The sequence below is a fragment of the Mchenga conophoros genome, linkage group LG15, assembly GCF_057382185.1.
Source record: "Mchenga conophoros isolate Kocher_MC1m ecotype Shallow Benthic linkage group LG15, M_conophoros_male_GT1.1, whole genome shotgun sequence".
In the NCBI taxonomy this organism is placed as follows: domain Eukaryota; kingdom Metazoa; phylum Chordata; class Actinopteri; order Cichliformes; family Cichlidae; genus Mchenga; species Mchenga conophoros.
The window spans coordinates 3,044,061-3,064,098 of NC_140540.1; the positions used below are offsets into that span (position 1 = coordinate 3,044,061).

At 41.1% G+C, this 20,038-nt stretch overlaps 1 protein-coding gene across 11 annotated transcripts in view; it reads right to left on the reverse strand.

The window, feature by feature from the left end:
- Positions 1-20,038, reverse strand: part of nrxn3b (neurexin 3b) — a 321,992-nt gene that overhangs the window by 232,005 nt on the left and 69,949 nt on the right. For 9 of the 11 annotated variants that reach the window (XM_085245861.1, XM_085245866.1, XM_085245864.1 and 6 more), the window contains exons 5-7: positions 11,081-11,382; positions 9,647-9,691; positions 7,900-8,061 (exon numbers count right to left, since the gene is read on the reverse strand). In XM_085245861.1, coding sequence (XP_085101987.1) covers positions 7,900-8,061; positions 9,647-9,691; positions 11,081-11,382 — 509 coding nt within the window. The remainder of the gene's footprint in view (positions 1-7,899; positions 8,062-9,646; positions 9,692-11,080; positions 11,383-20,038) is intronic. The other 2 variants (XM_085245862.1, XM_085245865.1) reach the window with 2 other exon arrangements.

A 20,038-nucleotide genomic window follows, 5' to 3' on the forward strand; every position in this document is an offset into this window, starting at 1 on the left:
ATCAATATTTTTCAATACTTCTGCATCATTACTCATCAAAGAATATCAGGGTACACTGAAAAAAAGTAAATTGGGTGGTTGTTACATTTACAAAAGTCTAACTTGTAGTTTGAACAAAATAGTTTCACGTTTCTATGGTGGACATAATTAAATCATGTAGGATCTGTATGAAATTCAACAACTTAATTTGTTCTTGTTGAGATAACATGATGCAATCTAGTGAGACTAGTTAGTTGCCTGGACTCACAAAATTCACAACATCACACAAGATTTCCAACCACAGGAAAATCACCAGGGTTATAAGAGGCAAACAACTATACACACGCCATCTGTATGCTACTGGTATTTATTGTGGTTTAACCTGTCGAGGACAAAAAGGAAAAGCCCTGTAGTCATAGCTTTGCTACTTTTGTTAAGCCTGGATCGACATCTCGGTGGCACGGTGGTGGTTACCTCACAACAAGAAGGTCTGGCTGTTTGCAGTGGCTTCTCTCTGGGTACTCTGGTTTCCTCCCACAGTTAAAGGTCATGCAAGTATTAGGGTTAGGTTAATTGGTAAATCTAAATTACCCATAAGTCTGAATGTGAGTGCAGATGGTTGTTAGTCTCTATGTGACAGAGACCACCACCATTTATAGGTCATTAGAAATGGTGGTGGGTTGCACCTTACAAAGTCTGCACAGGATCATCATGTGTGAAATACTTCAGCAAATTCTGAAGCATGGAGTCGTGAACTCGATTTCTGTATTGTATTCATACATAACAAGTACAGAATTTCACCCGTGTTACCAAATGGCTCCAAATAACTCAAAAAAAACGACATCTGTTTTTAGCTGCACTCCTTCAAAAGAGTTACAAAACAGATCTAATTTTATCGACTCTAAAAACATCATTCCTCTCAAATGCTCGCCGTTATCATAGCCACAACTGTGCTCTCCCCGAGCAAGTGGTTGTAGAACTTAAAAATATCTTTCAGCAATTTTATTTTTATCACATTATATAAGATTTACAGGTAGCCTGTGTTTCGGGCGCATAAGGTGCTTTGTACAAAAGGTGTCACCTGGAGCCAAATCCTCTAAACAGAAACTGTTTACCAGTGGCACAGCTTAGCCCTGTGGGGGCGGGTGATGGGAAAGGTGAAGGTATTCCATTAAAGTCTTCTGTTTGCACCCATCCATCATTGTTCCCCTCGAAGGAGATATTAAAAAAAAGTCAAATTATTAAAAGGACAGGGTGACATTTGCATTTGTAATAGAGGGAAAGAAGCACTGCCTGAACATACAGCAGTGAATAACACAAAACTGATGACGACATCGTTTCTCTCAAATGTCAAATAGTGGTCTCTTGCCCCTTCTCTTTTTCTCACTTACTCATCATACTCTCCATGTCCATCCATCCTGATTTTCTCTCCTCTCCACCTGCACTTCACTTCTGTTCTCCTACACTCTGTCACCCACCTCCTCTCTTTTTTTTTAACACTCCCACTTTCTAGCCTGACATACTTGCTTCCCTGATTGTTACTCAACATCCTCTTTCTCTGCTTCCACCTCTTGGATGCTGCTCCTCCTCTCCTGACAGGGTTGACACTGTATTCCCCAGCCGCCCCCATAGTCTGCCACTACGCAGTGCCGCCCTGTGCTTGAAGGGGCCTGGAGTGAGAGTTCAAAGGGGCTGCAGAAGGCACAGACTGCACGGCACTACCAAACATCAGGCTGACCAGAGTGTGCCCGCTGGCCAGTCGGTCACGTGATACACCGCAGCCCACATGGCGGAACACGAGTGTGGGTGGGACATGTGTGCTTGCATCGTGTATGGATGAGATCCTATGTAGCCTACGGGCGCAGATGAGTGCACCGAAGACTGAACAGGACAGGGGTTGTGATGGCAGCACGCAGGCATCTCTTTTGTTATCAGACAAGAAAAGGAAGCATTTGCTCGCTGTGGCGACACATGTCTCCACCAGCATATTCATCAGCTTAAAAAGGTGTTCTTTGAAAAAAATTTCTAAAAAGTCTCAGAATGAACAGAGACCAACATTCCTGCTTCACCAGCATTTCAAAGTGCTCGAGCCAGACATTACACACGCAGACAGAAACACTGACGCATCTTGATCTGAGCAGCGGGCCAAATTCAACTGAATCATTCCCTCATTATGTGGGGATATTGAATCCACAGGAAGAGGCGGAGGGGGCAGGAAGGAATAAATACGGACAACAAGAGAGAGGCTGAGAGACAAAGGGATGATACACAGGGAGCACACGCAGGGGAAATGCACACATGCGTACAATGTGGGACTAATGGAACAATCAAAGAAATACCTTTAATGAATAAGAGTATGAAAGGGAGATCAGGGTGCCACTTGTGAGCAATTTGCACGGTGCTGAGTAGCAGCTGGCATCGTGCCCACTTAATGGAGCTATGTATGATGAACACTTGAGCATCACACGACACTACCATTAACCAAACACACCGTGAATCACTTCGTGATTCTGTGCACCTAACACTCAAGTGCCAGCTAATGCTGAGTCACGCTTGTTGAGATAATAATGGAAACAAACATTTTATACAACCGTCTCCGCGTCGTGGCTCAGGAAACATGCAAGCTATTTATCGGCTCAAATTTGCTTCTTTAAAAGCTCGGTGGCGTTTTTCAGAGACAGTGTTTGGGGTGTTTCCAATTAGAAACTAGCCGATGACCGCTGATGAAGATTTAACAGCTAAAAAGATATTTCCTCGACAAGTGGTGGAAGGACAGAGAATAATAGATTTGCATTGTCCGTGTTAAGATTTTAAATGGATCCTTGTCTCTTTATGTACCAACAAGGACCTCCTAGCAAACGTGTAGATTTTATTTATTTTATTTTCTAAAAAGGGCAAAAATATTTCCGAAATCCAATCTTGCTATGGAGTACAATATTTTATTATATTGTATTGTTCTTACTGTTATTGTACTATTGTAAGGTGATCTTGAGGGTCTCAAAAGTGCCTATAAAAAAGTTATTATTATTATTATATTATTATTATTATTATTATTATTATTATTATTATTATTATTATTATTATGATGTAGAGGCCAAACCCCCCAAACAGAGTGATCCAGCTTCAAGTAGTAAGTATTGCTCGTTGTCATTAATCACTTTATTTAAAATGGGCGGGGGAACTCTTTCACGCTTTAGCACTATTATACTACACAGTTCATTCATATACTTTTCTATTTTTTTTAATGTATAAATAATTTTAAGCAGGGTGGACAATTTTGGGAAATAAATGACTGACTGAGGTTTGAGATACGACAAGTAATCATAACACACATGGCTAACGAGCGCTGGTTTAGCTCAAGCAAGATGAGCAGGCGCCCTGACAGTGGGCGGCGCGGGTTCAACTCCTACCCATGGCCCTTCAGTTTTAGGGGGCAGGGTTAGCTCAGTAGGTGGAGTGTCTGCCCCATGAGCGAATGGCTACCCTGAAGTACCCTTGAGCAAGGTACCGCTTTTACACTACTCCCCGGTAGCCGCCCACTGAGTGAATGGGTTAAATGCAGAGGACTAATTATTTTCCTACAGGATTAATAAAGTATACGTTATTAATAAAGTATTGTGGGCTTGTCATTTTTGCCTACATCTGAAGAAGGGTAAGCACGCTTAGGTAGCACGGCTCCAGCACTTGCTGTATTTGAAAACCTTTGCTGACTTGGTGTGACCTCAGTGGCAAAGATGTAGAGACCAGTCATCGCGTTCCTGACAGCTACTTGCTGCTAGTAACGTGCATTCCCCAACCGTTTGGCAAGTGGTTGCAGGAGGTCACAAAGAGGGTGCTGCACCAAAAACCTCCTGGTGATTGCTTTGGTCACTGGCAGATCGCCATCTTACAATACTGTAAGACTTTGATCAGTGGTTGTTGATCAATGGTCATGACAATTTGCATAATCATGATGAAGGAACTGACCTCCCAGCCTATTGTTCCTTCAGTGGGCGGGTTTCAGTCATTATGCAGATGTACTGTTTCTAAGGTTGGGGAAACCTGCAGTCACCTGGATGAGTGACGAAACGTTTCTCCCACTGAAAACGTCCAGATGAACAGAATCAACTTTAGGACGATGGCAGATTAGTTTGCAGCAGTAAGTCACAACGTTTTACTCTGAAGGTGAACGTTCTCTGCTTCTGAAGCAATCATAAGGTTTTTGTTACTGAACACTGAATAGCTCTTTTCATGCTTTGTACAGTGCTGTCACCTTATTTCACTTACAAACTGCCAGCAGCCACTCAGAATGCACACGTGTACCTACTGAATACCTTGTGTACTGGCTCTCAAGGTAATGCACCAATGGTAATGAAATATACCCAGAAATCTACAATCAGATTAAGCAAAAACACAAAACCAAACTCAGCTGCAATCCTGGAGCTCAGCTGATCTTGGTGACAGCCACATCAGCTCCCACATCCATTCTGCAAATCTCACGAATCTTATAAAGAGCAACATTTAAGCTGCTTTAGCAATTTGCACAACTGCAAGCCACTTTGCAGCTCACATCCACACCAGCTCCTCTTTAATGCTCCTCCTGACTTAATCAGTGTCATAGCTCTTGCCAAATACTCGTCTTCTTCTTTCGATTATAGCCGTCTTGACTGAAATCCAAACAATTATGCCAAACTTGCAGAGCACAGGAGACACGTTTGTGTTCACAAATCAATATTCAATTAATGAGTCAAACACTGAACTGCAAGCTTTGGAAAAAACACAGTGGGTCCAGGTACATTCCCTGATATCCATCACACAGGTCAGATATTACTGTTATCCACTTTGTGTTGCTTTGATACAAAAAATTCGAACTGTATTTAGACTACCGGTAACGCTGTAGAGAGACTTGCTTTGCAGCAAACTGGCCAAACTGCTCATTTATATCTCATGCTTTGTAAAGTACTGTCAAGAACTAAACATCAACAGATTTTCACAGGCTGCAAAAAAGACAATATACATACTGATGCTCATTTTTCATGGAAACACGACACAGCTAGGAAGAGAATTTTTATAACAGGATGTGTGCTTTGGTTACTTGGATCATTCCTTCTTGCTTCATGCCAGGTAGCCCATTAATGCATTAATTAATCTATAAAAATAAAGTAGAATAAGTCCTCTTCTCTCTACTGTGTATCGTTTTGGCACATTGGTGCTAAAACAAACACTGGCAATCAATCAAAAGCTTGAAAACTATTTAATCATACAGCATGTTCCATAAACATGTATCTGTGTGTGTGAGAGTCACACACAAAGGGTCATGGCACTTTGAGGGCTGATGAGGGATGCATTAGCCAGGGTGGTAATGACTAAAGGAACAGCAATCTGAGCCACTCAGTCGAAACATACAACAGTCCAGACAAGGTGACCTTCCCCTTATCCGTCACCCAAACCTGCGCGTGTGTGTCAAGTTGGACAGTGGCCCAGTGAGTTTGCCAGCACATCATACACTTTACTAGCCCTTGTCAAAATTGAGAAGATTGTAATGGAAGAGAAAAACAGCCTAGATGAGAGGATAGAGTGAGTCCTGTGAGAAATGAGGTTGTATAATATTTCCATAAACTGGATAAAACTGATGGAGATAGCCACGGGGAGGTCCCCTTTGGTTAGTGAGACCTCACTTTCTAGTCTAAAGCTGTATATTTTGGTTCTCGCCATCTTGGTGCTTTGAAATAGGATATGACAAGGGACTGATGTATCTGATTGGGTAACTGAGGGACACTGCACTCTCACATAATAACTTGTCAATCATAGAACTAAAGCATGATCTGCTTTATAATCCTTTTGGACACTAATGAGAACATAATTTACAAAATGGACATGATGATGTGTTCAATAACGCTTAAAATTCGTAATTGAGATCATAAACTCACCGAAAAAATTCATTAGGTTCACAGGTCAAAAGAGCTGTAGGCCAAATGACTCATAGTCTTCTATACGACTGTATTTTTTTGGGCAACCGAAGGAGTCGCTCCCTGCTGGCCTTTATAAACTCCAATTTAAGTCACTATTCCATTGGCATCTCTTTTTGGACCAAGAAACAACAACCTGACACTTGGATATATCAGAACCATGAAAAATAACCAGATTTCCTAAAACAGTTTTATGTGTCATTGTTTATCCAAGTAGAGTTAGCTGGTTGTTGTGTTTGTGTCCGCTGTGTGTGGCTTCCAAACACACGTTGCCAGCAGGGATGTTACAGAGTGCCCTCTGGTGGAAAAACTGGGAAATGTCAACATTCTTAACACGTTTGAAGGGTGTTTCTCCTGTCCTCTCTTTATTGTTTTAATTTTCATGCATCTGCCATTAGAAACAGTAATACCAATAGATACAATAATAAAATACCAGCTAATAGTTACCTCTTATTGAAATACTGCATGTTATGGCAAACCACAGATACACAGATAACAATCCAAAATACTAACGCACCAGGAAATGGCTAATATTGGCCTAGAAATCAGCCCTATCGACATTTTGGACATGTTAGATTCAGCACAGTCGTTATGGCAGATGTTTTTCCTAATGCAACCCTCGCGTTCATCTAGGGAAGGGACCGACACTGGGAATGTGTCTCTTTCATGTCTAAGATGAAGAGTGTGTTAACCACTACACCGTGGAGCCACAATTAGCGTTTTATGTACAGTGGGGGAAATAATTATTTGACTCCTTGCTAGAATTTGTAAGTTTTCTCACTTTCACACATTCACAAATAAGTGAACAGTCACTAATTTTTATGGCAGCTTTATTTTAATGGAGAGAAACATAAGTATTATGTACGGAATTAGTATTGAGTATTTGATCCCCTATATCACAGCCAGAATTCGGCCTCCATATTGGCGCCCTCTGTCTCTCTCCATTAAAATGAAACTAGCATAAAAACGAGAGACTGTTCATTTATTTGTAAGTGAGCAAACTTGCAAATTCAGCAGGGGATTAAATAATTATATCCCCCACTGAACGACTGCCTGCATCTTTTCAGAGCCACTGTTGTTATTCACGTTTTCAGCACTGGTGCTATAACTATGGCAACAGTTTTCAGGTAGGATTCCCATCATGAGGAGTTGGTTTTCTGTCATTTCAACAGTTTAAAGCAGCAGCTTTAATGTTATCATATGAAAACAGAAAAAGATATTTTAAGTGTAGAAAAGTACAGCCTTCAAACAGAATAGTGTAACCGCCCAGTAAGAGCTCAGAAATACCTTTAAAAAAGCAATAAAATATAATTTATAATAAGAAGTATCATTATATAAAGACAAACTGAATCAGAAGTAAAACGCGAAGGTTATTCCTGACGGTGCTGCTGAAGTGCAGGAATCAATGCAGACTTTTGTACAGCCATGAAGAGCCACCAGCCTGCACTTTATTATTATTATTACTGGCTGCAGGATAAGTAATGGTGAGCAGAATAAAAATAATGGGGTACTTTATATGTCTTCTGGTTCTAACAAACTCAAAGAGCCAGCAAATACATTCTAAATGTCCCAAAACAACAATGCGTTTTCGTATTTCATCATAAGCAAATATTTCTTTTAGATTGCCGCCTATTGAGAGGCGTTTTAGCAGCGCACTCAAGCTGATGCTGCAAATTACATGTGACAGAAGCAATTTTGGAATATTTTCTCACATACAAACTGCAGTAAGTGTTATGAATTAGATTAAGGGGGTGAATATTGAAAGTCTGATACTCCCTCTGCCAACTCAGCAGCTTTAATTGATAATGTAATTTTCTTTTTTCTTCTTCTCTTTCCTTTCAGGGCCAGTATAATGATTATTATTTTGTACACTTTGAAAACAACTGCGCAGATTGAGAGAGCGTGACCGTGAAGTACCAGCATGGTACGCTAATTGATAATGCACCTATTTTCCCATTCGAGCCCCTCCTACCTCTTTCAGACAGCCCATGAAATTGTTGCTAACTGGAGATCCAGGCAGGTCTGCAGTGCTGGGGCTCCCACCCACGTAGAAAAAATCATCGGATCCCAGCATGGTGTAGTCTTCCTGGGTGTAGCCAGTGGTGGTGAGGATCCCGTCGACGGAGATTGTGACCTGTTGAGGGGCAACACATAGCCAAAGCCAAGCTATTACACTCTGGGATTCTATGCTGTGGATACAACACACCTCCTTCCTTGGTCTGCATTCAAAACGAGCTATAAGACTCCTGACGATAGGTTGGTTTTTCATTGAACCTTTGGATAAGACAGCGTTTTTTGATTTTGTTAATGGAATTTTTGCCATAGGATTCACAGGACAGGTAAAGAAAATATGGCAGAGGCATATTTTCTTTATCTTTGATGGGAGTAAGAGAATGGATTCTAGGTTTGGTTCTGAAACTTCAGGTTGGGGGAGGGTTAGTACAATGTTCAAACCAAGGACAAATTGATTCCACTTGTCTTAGGTTTCGGGATTTATCTGTAACTGCAGACACAGACATTTACAGTACACTATGTGACTGCACTTAAACACACAGACGTGCACACGCACGTCCTCACTTGTTCCACACGTTCTCTCTCACACCAACCATCTTCACATTCTCGCCTCTCTTGCAGACGACTACATGTATATACCCACGCACATGCAAAACAAAGGGAAGGCTTTTCACACCACGTCCATGTGCAAACCAAGGTCATCACTGTTAGAAGGCAAATTAAACACACTTAACTGGACATGTAAGGGGGGTAAGTGGATCGATGGTGCCATACAAAGCTGGAGCAAGCCACACAGGTTGCTGCGCTCATGCACAATCAAGACCAGAGCCCATATTCATATACACTCTCAGAATAGCTCATGCTGATCTTTGATCAGGTTTAGCTCAGGTGTCATGCTTTGCAGTGCCCGTGTCACTACACCAGACCAATAATCCTAGATCAGTTTGCTTATTCTTGGATATGTTACGCATATGGGCCCGGGGGCAAGGGTGATCGGAGTTAGTCAAAACACACAGAACGTCACGTTCACCAGCATGCTACGAAAACACACACGGGGAGGGCAAAGTGAATGAGAAGGTGATAGGTGGAAGGTGAGCGAATGAATTAGAGTGTTAGTGGTTATTCTGGGTGACATGTTTGTTATATGACTTTGGGTGGTGACAGGTCAATGAGGTGTGGGCATGCCATGCGTCACTGTGTGTTGGAAACAACTGTCAGAGCTCCCGCAATGAAGGTTAGGGGTTGCCATTTTTTGATAGTTTCTCTTTTAGGGCCCGTTGTCGAGGTCACCATCTTTGGGATTGTGGCAAGCTTCTGTCAGTTCTGGACGACAGTCCTCACAAAAAATGGGGACTTTTTGTGTGAAAAAAATAAAAATAAAAAGTAAGTTGCCCTGACAAAGGCAAAGAAGTCAATTATTTTTATTTGTCGTAAATCTGCAGTAATGTGGAAGAAACAAAGAGAAAAAAGTAAAAGCCAAAGTGAAAAAAAAACAGGATGGGGATTGTGGGGTAAAGAAGGAGGTTGTTGGCAGGTCAGGGAGGAAATTGAGAAGAAGCGAAGAAAGAATTGCCTGGTAATACAAACCCATCTCCTCATTTTTTGATAAGAGTGTCTAGGATGGAACTCAAAGAGAACGAATAAAAGAAGAGAGGGGGGGGGACACACGGCAAACCCAAAAAAAAGACAATAAGAATGATATCTACCAGACAATGTAGTTTGTTTACCATAGCGTGTCCAATGCCTGATTGCTTTCCAGAAAAAGGGGAAGAAAGGAAATCAAAAGAATAGTGAACAAAAAAGGTTGTTAATAAGGATGGACAGAAAAGAAAAACCAAAACCAACGATGAGGAATTAGGATGTTAGTTAGTACATTAGTTGGTTAGATATTGGTTAGTAGTAAAAATGACTTATATCATGGATGAGTTAGTGTTACAGTGAATAAACACTGTGCGATTTGCCAGAGATCCGAGGCATCGTGCCATCCTTTCCAAATATTCGACACCAGAGTCCTACATGAAAACGTCAACGAGGACCACAGAGAGGACTTTCACATCAAATTTGTGTAGGACGGCTTAAATCCCACAAATCTTGCAGTGTTTCTTTCACCTGTAGTCTAACAAATTGTGCCTTTCAAAAAAGAAGAAAGAAAATGATAGAAAGACAGATCTGTTGAGAGAAAGAAAGAGAAAGCAGGCCAGCAGTCCTTGACTCTTAGCTTCTAACCTCTAAACTACGGGCTATCCTGTTGGGATTCTCAGCAACAACTATTTACTAACCTGTGGGACAAAAGCTTACTGTCAGGGAGGGTCAGGAAATCAACACTTACTTGTTCCGCTGCTCTGAGAGCAACACTAAAGGCTGTCTCACCTTGCCGACAAACTAAAGGTCGGCCGACACAATGAGCAAACGCACACGTGTCGCTACTACTACCTCCACTCTTTATATAGCTGCCTGTAGACAGATCTAATATATGCACTTAACAGTAAGAAAAGCTAATTATAAATTACTACAATATGATAGGAAACAATACATGTCGCATTACTAATTCTGTTTATGCCATACAGATGTATCTCTGCCTTTAAAAAGCCCGACGATCATCTGTGCTATAAATACAGTGCTAATGGACGGCTGAAAGGCAAACACTGTGTCTGCCTTTAAAGTGGAAGTGCGTGGTCTACACAAGCATACGAACAGTTTCCCAAAGGAAAGCGATAGTGACAGTGCCTGACAGAAGTGTCATCTTAGAGGAATGTGAAGCAAAACAGAAATATCTGATAACTTTAATTTGACAACACAGGGAGCTCAAGTTCAATACGCCGCTAAACAGGAGAGAGGAAAACACCTAGAAAGACGGTACCTAGAATATGCTGCGAACTGCTTTTCCATGTTCTTATTGACTAGTTGCTAAGAAAGAAAGAAATTAGACAATGACATTGAATTAAAATAAAAGATATCTCTGTAAAAGTATAATGGCATTTGTCTGAATTGTAGCAATGGAATGACAACCAATCAGAACAAAGTGACATTCTTAATCCCAGCTCCCTCTCAGAAGCTCTCAGAAGCAGCTTATCTAAAGCAAAAACAACAAAACAAAACTGTGTCTCCAAACTCCGTCCATCGCCGCTACCCCCGATTACCTGTCTCAGGTTGCGTGTCACTTTGATGTCGTGCCAGCTGTTGTCATTGAATTTTCCATTGACCGGCTCGACGATGGCCTCGAAAGCGCCAGAACCTAGATTGATGACGAGCGAGACTGCCCCGTCTTTCAGTGCCAGGTTGACATAATCTGCGGATTTCCCCGTGTGCAGGAGGAGGCCGTTGCGCTGCCAGGTCTTGAAGGACAGCGTGATCTCGTCGCTGCTGCTCTGGATGGGGTTCTGTGACAGGTCATAGCAGAAGTACTCCGAGCCGCGGAAGGTGGCCACGTTCTCCTCCCTCGCTGAATGGGAAAGGGAAAAGAAGCAAAGTGTTACTTTCAGGGCGTTATGCATCTTCTGACAGACGACGAGGCTCGGCGTTAACGTCTAGCAGCTAAGCCCCCTGCTGCGGTGCCGTGCTATGATTCATCGCACTCTTCCACAAGACCACAGCCGGTCGTTACCGCATTTATTCTGCCGTTTGTTATAAAATCTCCTAAACATGAAACAAGCATGAGTGTTGTTCTCTTCATTCATCGTGAGTCAGCCTGAGTAAATAGGGAACTGCTGCATGTTGCACAAAAGCTTCCATCAGGCAAGCACACACATACACAATGCACTATAATTACAGCTATGATAATCCCATCATTCAGCTGAGATCATAAAATCCGATCTGTACGACCGTGGGTTTGGGTTTCGCGTACAGCCTCCAGACAGACAGGCTACTTATGATGGAACACTATTCCCCGCTAATGGGGCGCATAAATCAAACTTAGTCTGATTTTACAGTTTTATGTCACTCGGCTGTTGCAAAGTGACTTCCTGAGCCCCTTTTTTAAAATTGACGCTATAAGTATGGTGAGACAGCTGGAGACGGGGAAAGGGAGGACTCTAGAAATCTGTTTTCCCAGTTTCTCAGTGTAGCTTTCTGTGCTGCATGGTCAATATGGGTGTGGGTGAATCTAATAGAGACACCCTCACTATCATTTGTGTTAAGCTGGCAACAGCAACCTGCAGCGACTACATAATTCCTCCTCCGAAGGCGCACTGTTCAAGGTGTCACCTTTCAGAAATTTCAACCTCAAGAACAACATGAACCAAACCTACTAACTGCTCTGGCACTGCTGTGACGGTAACTACAATGCTACCTGCCAACAAAAGGCATTTCAATGTGTCATTTCATTTCCTCACTGTCCTGGGGTTCTTCCTTTGTGTTACTCGCAGACAAGTCATGATGGACAAATGTGGAAGAAGAAAGCCGAGAAAGGAAAAGGGAGAGAGGGGGAGAACACGAGCGCTGCGAGCTTCAGTTTTGTTGTTTCGGATCAGGCAATATGTAAACATGAGGGAGCGGTGCTGAGAAGCTGGCAGAAAGGAAGGAAGGATGAGAACGACAATACTGAGATAGAAACAAATGAAAAAGGGGAGCGAGGCTGTGGGATGTCAAACTCGTGTCTTTGCACTGCGCGAAGAAACAGGAAGAAATAGTATGGGAGGAAACAAAGGAACTGTGAAAGCCCTCATCCATGTGCCGGGGGAATAAATAGAAACCCATTATTACCACTGAGACAGCACAACACAGAGCTAAAAGAATATACATTGGAGGATCAAAAAAAAGCCCTCCTCCCATCTCTACTGATTTTATGCATCTCATCTTAGAAATTACACAAGCACTGACAGCATGGAGAAGCTCGCCTGATTGTATATTCATGTAATATTGTTCTTCGCAAAAGCTTTATACTGTGCTGGGCATCAAAATCAAAACGATAGTGTTGTAATAACTGAAGAAAAACAGACAGCGGCATGTCGCATCCAAAAGCTCCCCCAGAAAGGGCCGTAATTTCTTTCAAAACACTTTCAGATTATTAATAAAATATTGATTTTTACATCCACAGCAATAAAATGAGAGTCTAGCCCCTCGCTCCGGTTGGCTTTATTGAACATTAACACTAGCATCAGAGAGAGCCAGTGCTATATGTTCTGTGGGCCTTCTGTCACATCTTGCCTGAAGGCCTCTTGCATGGCAAACTGACAGCAAAAATGGTTACAGGGCTGAATTTTCCCAACTGATTGAGACGCATAAAATGCTGCGTCTTTCACTTTTCCAAATCAATTATCCTTGAAGCTGTTCTCACTTGAATACTAAGCAACCTTTCTACTGTATACACAGCAATGAACGCATTTAAACGAAGAACACTTGTGATTTGAAACCGAAAGGTACAGGGAAAGTACCTCTGTGTACAAGCTTTCTTTGTAGGCATGCAGCAGTGTTATCCTTTAGATCATCTCCAGACACCTGATCTAGTATGCTCTCCCTTGACCTAAGGTAGAAAGGTTATTGTCATGGCAACATCCCTCTACTATACAGCACACTTTAATTAGGTTGGCTATCTCAGGAATGCTGCTCAAATTGCACAACAAGCCTAGAGAGACTGTTTCTTTGCACCTGTTCGGACTATTATATAAGCACGACAGTGAAAGTATACCAGGATGAAAAAACATCCACAATGATCAGTTATGGATTGGCCTCCTGAGAACCCGGACCTCAGCATTACTGATTACTAATGAGGGATCATTTTGGCAAAGAACAGAACAAAAGGCAGCGAACGTGCAAAGAAGAGCTCTGAAATGTTTTTTAAGAATCCTGGAAAACTATTCTTGAAACCTATTTAAAGAAATTACAAGAAAGCTTGCTTATAATAAGTCAGGCTGTGTTGAACAATAAGGGTGATCATAACAAATATTGGACTTGGCTCATTAGAATCAGCTTTTTCTTTTCTTCCATTTATTTATTTCCATTTATCCCTCGTTTCAATAAATCGCTAAACTTTCTCATTTATTTTATTATTTTCCTAGTAATATATAAAGAAATGAGGGAAACTGAGGGGCCTTGGATGTATCATATTGACATAATGTTGCCAATTCCTAAACTTTTGGTCAACATTTTAATGTCAACCAAAATGTTCATCATGTTAATATCGCTAACGACTGATGGCAGATAAAATGTGATCATGCTCATCATCTTATGTGCAAGTTTCATTTCTTTTTAATTTACATTATGAATGAATAATTATGGAGGCAGAAGTTTGAGGTTAAATGATCAGCCTGACCGACATGTGAATCCAGTAGGGTACAATGTATATTAGGATCTAAAATTATTGTCAAAATATATGCACTGTGTCCCTTAAATGTCTTTTTTAAGATTAGAGGTCAACATTATTATTATACCAACAGTATTCTATGTTTATATCAAACCCAAGGTTTACAGCTTAGGTGTTGTGCTTCTTTTTAAAGCTAAACAAATTTCTATATAGTTTGAATCTACAGCTAGCAAAAAAGAAAATGAATGGAAATGTATATATGTGTATGTCAAAGCTAGTTTATCATAAATTACACTGACAGTAAATTCCAAATAGAAGCTTACTATGATATGTTACAGCGTTATCTACAATGATGTAATTACAAAGTTTCTGTAGAGCTGTAAAAAGCCATTAATATAGCATTGTTGCTCTGAATAACAGAGAGTGCAAATTGATATGCATTATTTGTGCACTTCAGCAATACAAAGCTTGCGGTAAGTGTATACGGATCCATAAAGACCAGGGGAAATGTATTGCCTGTTGAGACATGTTCTGCACAGATCTGTGGCTTTCATATTGATCACATAGCGGGGTCATTTTCTCTTATTTTCGCCTTAGTCATCAATATTCCATTTGTGTGATGCCTGGTGTATGCACTGGGGGTTGGCGTTCGATTTCAAAATCCACTGGAAGCAATTAGCTCCTTCATTACCATCTCCCATTTTCTTCCGCTTCCTCTTGTCACACACGCTGAATTCTCTCCAGTCTGACCTCAAGGGTCTTATGAAACAACTGCCCACAACCTTCAGCTAACTCAGGATCGCTGCAGGACACCAAACTGCCCTTTATCGTTTGTTGGCAAAAAGACTTGGAACATATAAAAGGGAAACAAGATGATGTTAATCAGATTTGAGACTTTGTGATTGTGGCAAAAATGCTCACTTACAGTTGCAGAGCCACCAAACCCCCAAACCTCACAAGGAAGTGAGCTGGGTAGTAAGCATGACCACCAGTCCCAAGGACACTTTACTGGCAAAGTGAACAGGATGTGTGACACATCAAATACATGTTCGCACTGTGTTTTCAGATAAACAAGCCTGAAGATTGAAACTTAAACATAGAAGATTTAAGTATCTGCTACTAGCATTTGTGGGGTACTCTTAGGGATTATCCAAGGTTGCATCCACTCAAAAGAAAATGAGCTTAAAAATCATCACCACTTTGTACCTCCTTCCCTAATATGTGAGAACAGGATCACTTGAAAACTGCTAAAAGACTACATTTAGCCCAAATTAGCCAGAAAACCCCAAACAATATGAACCATATGGTTTTCTACTGCAATGCAAGGCTAATGCTAACTATGCGACTGTGCGGCTCTGGTTCAGTGGTGAGCCATCACATGTCAAATGAATTTGGAGCACCATGGGTGATGTCTCTCTTCAAAAGCAAGCAGCACTGTCAGAAAGGCTTATGTTGGAGGGAGATTTGGTGGGAAATGTGTTCCCTGCTAATATTTTACCGGCCAATTATGACCGACGTACTCTCTGCAACAATTACATTCATTCAGAATACAAAAATGCAGTGAAAAAGCAACACATGAGAGATTTCAGGCATTTATCTGCAAGACAAAAACTACACATAAAAATCATTTAGTGTGTCCTTTTTATGACAGCTTTAAAGATGCCACACGACATATCTAAGAGGTTAAACTGAACTGTCACCCTGACACTTCTTTTCTCATCTCGTATTTCATGTAACCTTGTGAAGCCGTGGCAGACGGCCTGTCTGAGACTGCCTTTGATGTCTGCGCTCACAGATTGAGAAAGGAAGACTGACAAAGAGCGAGACAAAGAGAGAGATAAACATAAACAGAAGTGACACAGCGGAAGCAAAAAGAGTCTAGGACAAAAGGATGTGAGAGATGGAAGCAGAGACTGAGATGGAAAAAAAAAGAAAAAAGGACGCAGAGATTGGAAGATGGAGAGAGCCAGAGCAGGAGAGTGAGACTGGCAGATGGAAGCAAGGAGAGACAGAGACGCTACCAATGGCTCTCCAGAGAAACAAAGTGACACTGTGTGTTAAGACTAGCAGTGAGGAGGTGTCCCTCCGGCTTGCGATTCTTCATTACTGCACCTGATAACACATCACCAAATCCCCGTCTCTCCTTACCTCCTTTAACCTCTCAGAAAACACAAATAACTCTGCCAGTCCAACACTTTCCACGATACCTTTTACACTCGGAAGATCATCCCTGCAAAAGTACAGTCCCCAATGAATGGCTTGTTTAAATTAGTATCTAAGATCTCCCACTGCAAAAAAAAAAAACATGTTTCATTTAGAGTTTCAAAACCATCATTACTTATACAGCAGTACATGCTCATTTTACTGCAATATTTACCACGTAGTATAAATAAAATAAACCCCTCTCAACTTCAAAATGCTTCACGCAATAGAAACTGCTGAAGGGAGAAACGAGGCAGACTTAAAAGAATGCAACATCCTGACTGTGAGAGCATGTGGCTCATTATTGGTAGGAAGGCAAGTAATGCACATGGAATGGCAGCAGAGCAAACAGCTTCCTTTTTATATTACACTTAAGCGGGACACCATATTACTCTCAGTGGACGGGCAATTTCATTATCACAAACTGCCAGGAGAGCAAGCTCGAGATGATATTGGTGTTTCTCTTTATTGGCTGGTGATATGCATACTAAACCATTTAAACTACTTGTAGAGACTCATGTAAGAATAAAGTCATGTGTGTATCCATGGTTTGGCTGTCTAGAAGTCCAGTACTTTAGCGGTCAGTGCCAAGGGCTATTTCAATTATTTACCCTCAAGGTCCTGTAGCAGGGGTGGGGGAACTCCAGGCCTCAAGGGCCGGTGTCCTGCAGGTTGTAGATGTGTTCCTGATCCAACACAGCTGATTTAAATGGCTAAATTAAGTGCTGCAGAGGCCTGGTAATGAACTAATCATTTGATTCAGGTGTGAGAATCTAAAACCTGCAGGACACCGGCCCTTGAGGCCTGGAGTTACTCCCCCTGTTCTGTAGTGTCTGCATGAGAGTGCAAATTCCATTTGTCGGACATGTTCTTGATTATTTTTATGAAAATAATAAAAATAATAATAAAATAACAGCAGATTATCTATCACACTTTACAAATGATGATGATAAAATACACAGGATGCATGGGCGAGGCCTTAGTCTTATGTGCTTAAACACCCACATGCCTTTAATTAGTAGCAGCAAAACTAATTTATATTTTACCACTATACTATACCACTTCACTTATTGCATGTGAGCTAGATTTAGCATTTCCTATTTTAATAATATACATGCAAACTTACTCTGTAGCACTTCCGGAAGCACTAATGTTTGATTAATAGTGCTGCATTAAATCTATGACATAGAGCTAAAGCTACGACGAGCAGCTTACCAGAAATGTGACTTAACGTTGCAGTGACACTGAAGTCAACCATAATCAGACTGTTTGGCAATATGGTCTATAAACACAGCATTAGCATCAATGCTTTATTTATGGATCATATTATTGATTGGCAAAAGCAGAAAGGCTTTATTGAAAAAAACCGAATAGGTTGTAATTGTACAGAATCTAGTTTGATTATTACACCATGAAGTAGTGAGCGTTCTGGAGTTTTTTCTTTTACTAGCCATGGACAGTATACTGCTTTTCAGTAAAAGTAACAACTAACTTCAAAGTGTATTAGTGCCAACATCAACAGCTCAGTTTCACTCATGATGGCCGAGCAGCGCAGACACAAGAGGGCATACGTAGAAATGCACGCAACAACGATGCAGGGATTCGACATAGTTGTATAAATTATGCTTAAAGGGTCAAAGGGCAACTGAAAAAGTTCTAAATTAGATGATAAATATAATGTAGCGTTACCAGATATAGAGAAGTGTTTGTCCCCTCAGGATTCAGTAAAGTCAAAAAAGCAGCACTAGGAGGAGGGGGAATATGGCACTGAAATGAATCACGTGCACACACATACTGTGTCGTTTTGTGTCTTCTGAATTTATAATGACTTAATTGTTAACAATGACTAAAAATGTCTCTCATGCCCACAAAGGGGTGAGTTATTCAAGCGTAACATTTAAAAATGCTACTTCTCCCGTGGACTTTGATATGATACCACAAGAGAATGACATGCAGCTACTCTTCAAGCAACTGCAGAAAAAACACAGAGCTGCAGTGAAATGGGCAAAAGAAGAATGTGAAAGATTTCACTTTTGTACTGGGTGTCCAAAGGAAAAGGATCTGAAAATGTTTGGACAGATAAATTTTATTGTTTAATTTATCTGCATTCGTTTAGACATGGCCAGAGGCTTCTTTCCAGCTACCGATTGAAACAGTCACTGTCACCTTCAATGTGTTTTTCTACGTCTGTGTGTGTGTGTGTGAAGCTCCTTATTGGCTCCTGATGGTGAAGTCTCCATGGATGAAGGATGAGGTCTGGAATGACAGCCGGGGGATGGTGCGAATGGTGGGAGTGAACGATGGAGGGATGGAGGGTGTCTGAAGAATGGGGGCAGGCGCCTGAGGTCCAATCCCATCAACTGAGGCAATTGTGCGGAGCGAATGCTGGAGCGAGGAGGTGGAGGTTGAAGATGAGCTTGCAAAGGGGAGAAAGGGAGAAATCCTGCATTCCCATTATTAAGTACGACTACGAGTCTGTGATAGTATACAATAAAGAGTAGAAATCTCAGAACATGGCGCCCCCCTTTAACGTTGGCTTTCCAAAGTTATATGTCGGCATTAACTGGCTAAAATCACGAGGAAGTCTTATGTACTGATAAGAGTTGATTGACTTTGTTAAAAGCTATTTAAATTTAAATTTAAAAAAGTAAGTAAAACATGACTCTGTTCTACTGAAGGATTTAGTGCAAAGCAGTAAATAGTGGCCTCTGTAAGCAATATATCAATGTCAATGCTTTGCTAAGATAGCTACATTAACTGTTAGTTAGCACTGTTTTTCTTAATTCCTGTGCAGAACATTCAATAGATGTGCTGCACATTTAACCTTTTGCTAATTTTCAAGTTTTGTGCCGAGTGTGACAGCATAATGCAGTTATAACGTGCACACAGAGCATAACAGACAGTGATGGTTATTGAGAAACTGAACAGAAATTGCAAACAGTGGAAACCTTAGTCAAACAAACAAAAAAAGAAAGACACCTGAGCCATGCTTCTGACTTTAAATGTGCAATATGCATTCAAAGTCCTGACATCCTGACACAGTTTGAGGTTTTACATTTAGCTGATGTCATTAGCTCTTTACTTGTGTGTTTTTAGCATCTGGTTAATACTGTCACATGCTGACTGAATCTTTATGCACTGCAGGTTTTTTGTTTTCGTTTTTTTTAATGTCTATAAGTGTGTGTTATGATACTATGGCGTCATCTGCAGTCGCTATTATTCCTTTAACAATCAAACGATCTTTGACAGAGTGTCTCTCCAATGCCGACTCTTGCGTCAGCCTGACAGCTGCCATCCTGAACCCAAATGGAAAGTGACGGCAGTGAGCATTGCATTGGTTTCATATTCTCCGCTGCTCTGCATGGCAGCGTCTTTATAAACTTTCACCACTCTGCATCTGTGTTGGTTTGACATATGTTTTATATGCTACATGTACCGTAAAAATTAGGAGGGGTTTTCTGCTTGGGATTAAAACTGTTGGATATAAATAGAGTAAAAGGACTACAATCCATCCTTCACTTAGATTATTTGACATTCAGCTTATTTTAAAGATTTGTAGACTGTAAGAATGTCTTGATTTTCTTATGAATGTTTCACAGCAAACACATTTGATAGGTCAATAGGTCGCTATTTCAATTCCAACCAGAGACACAAA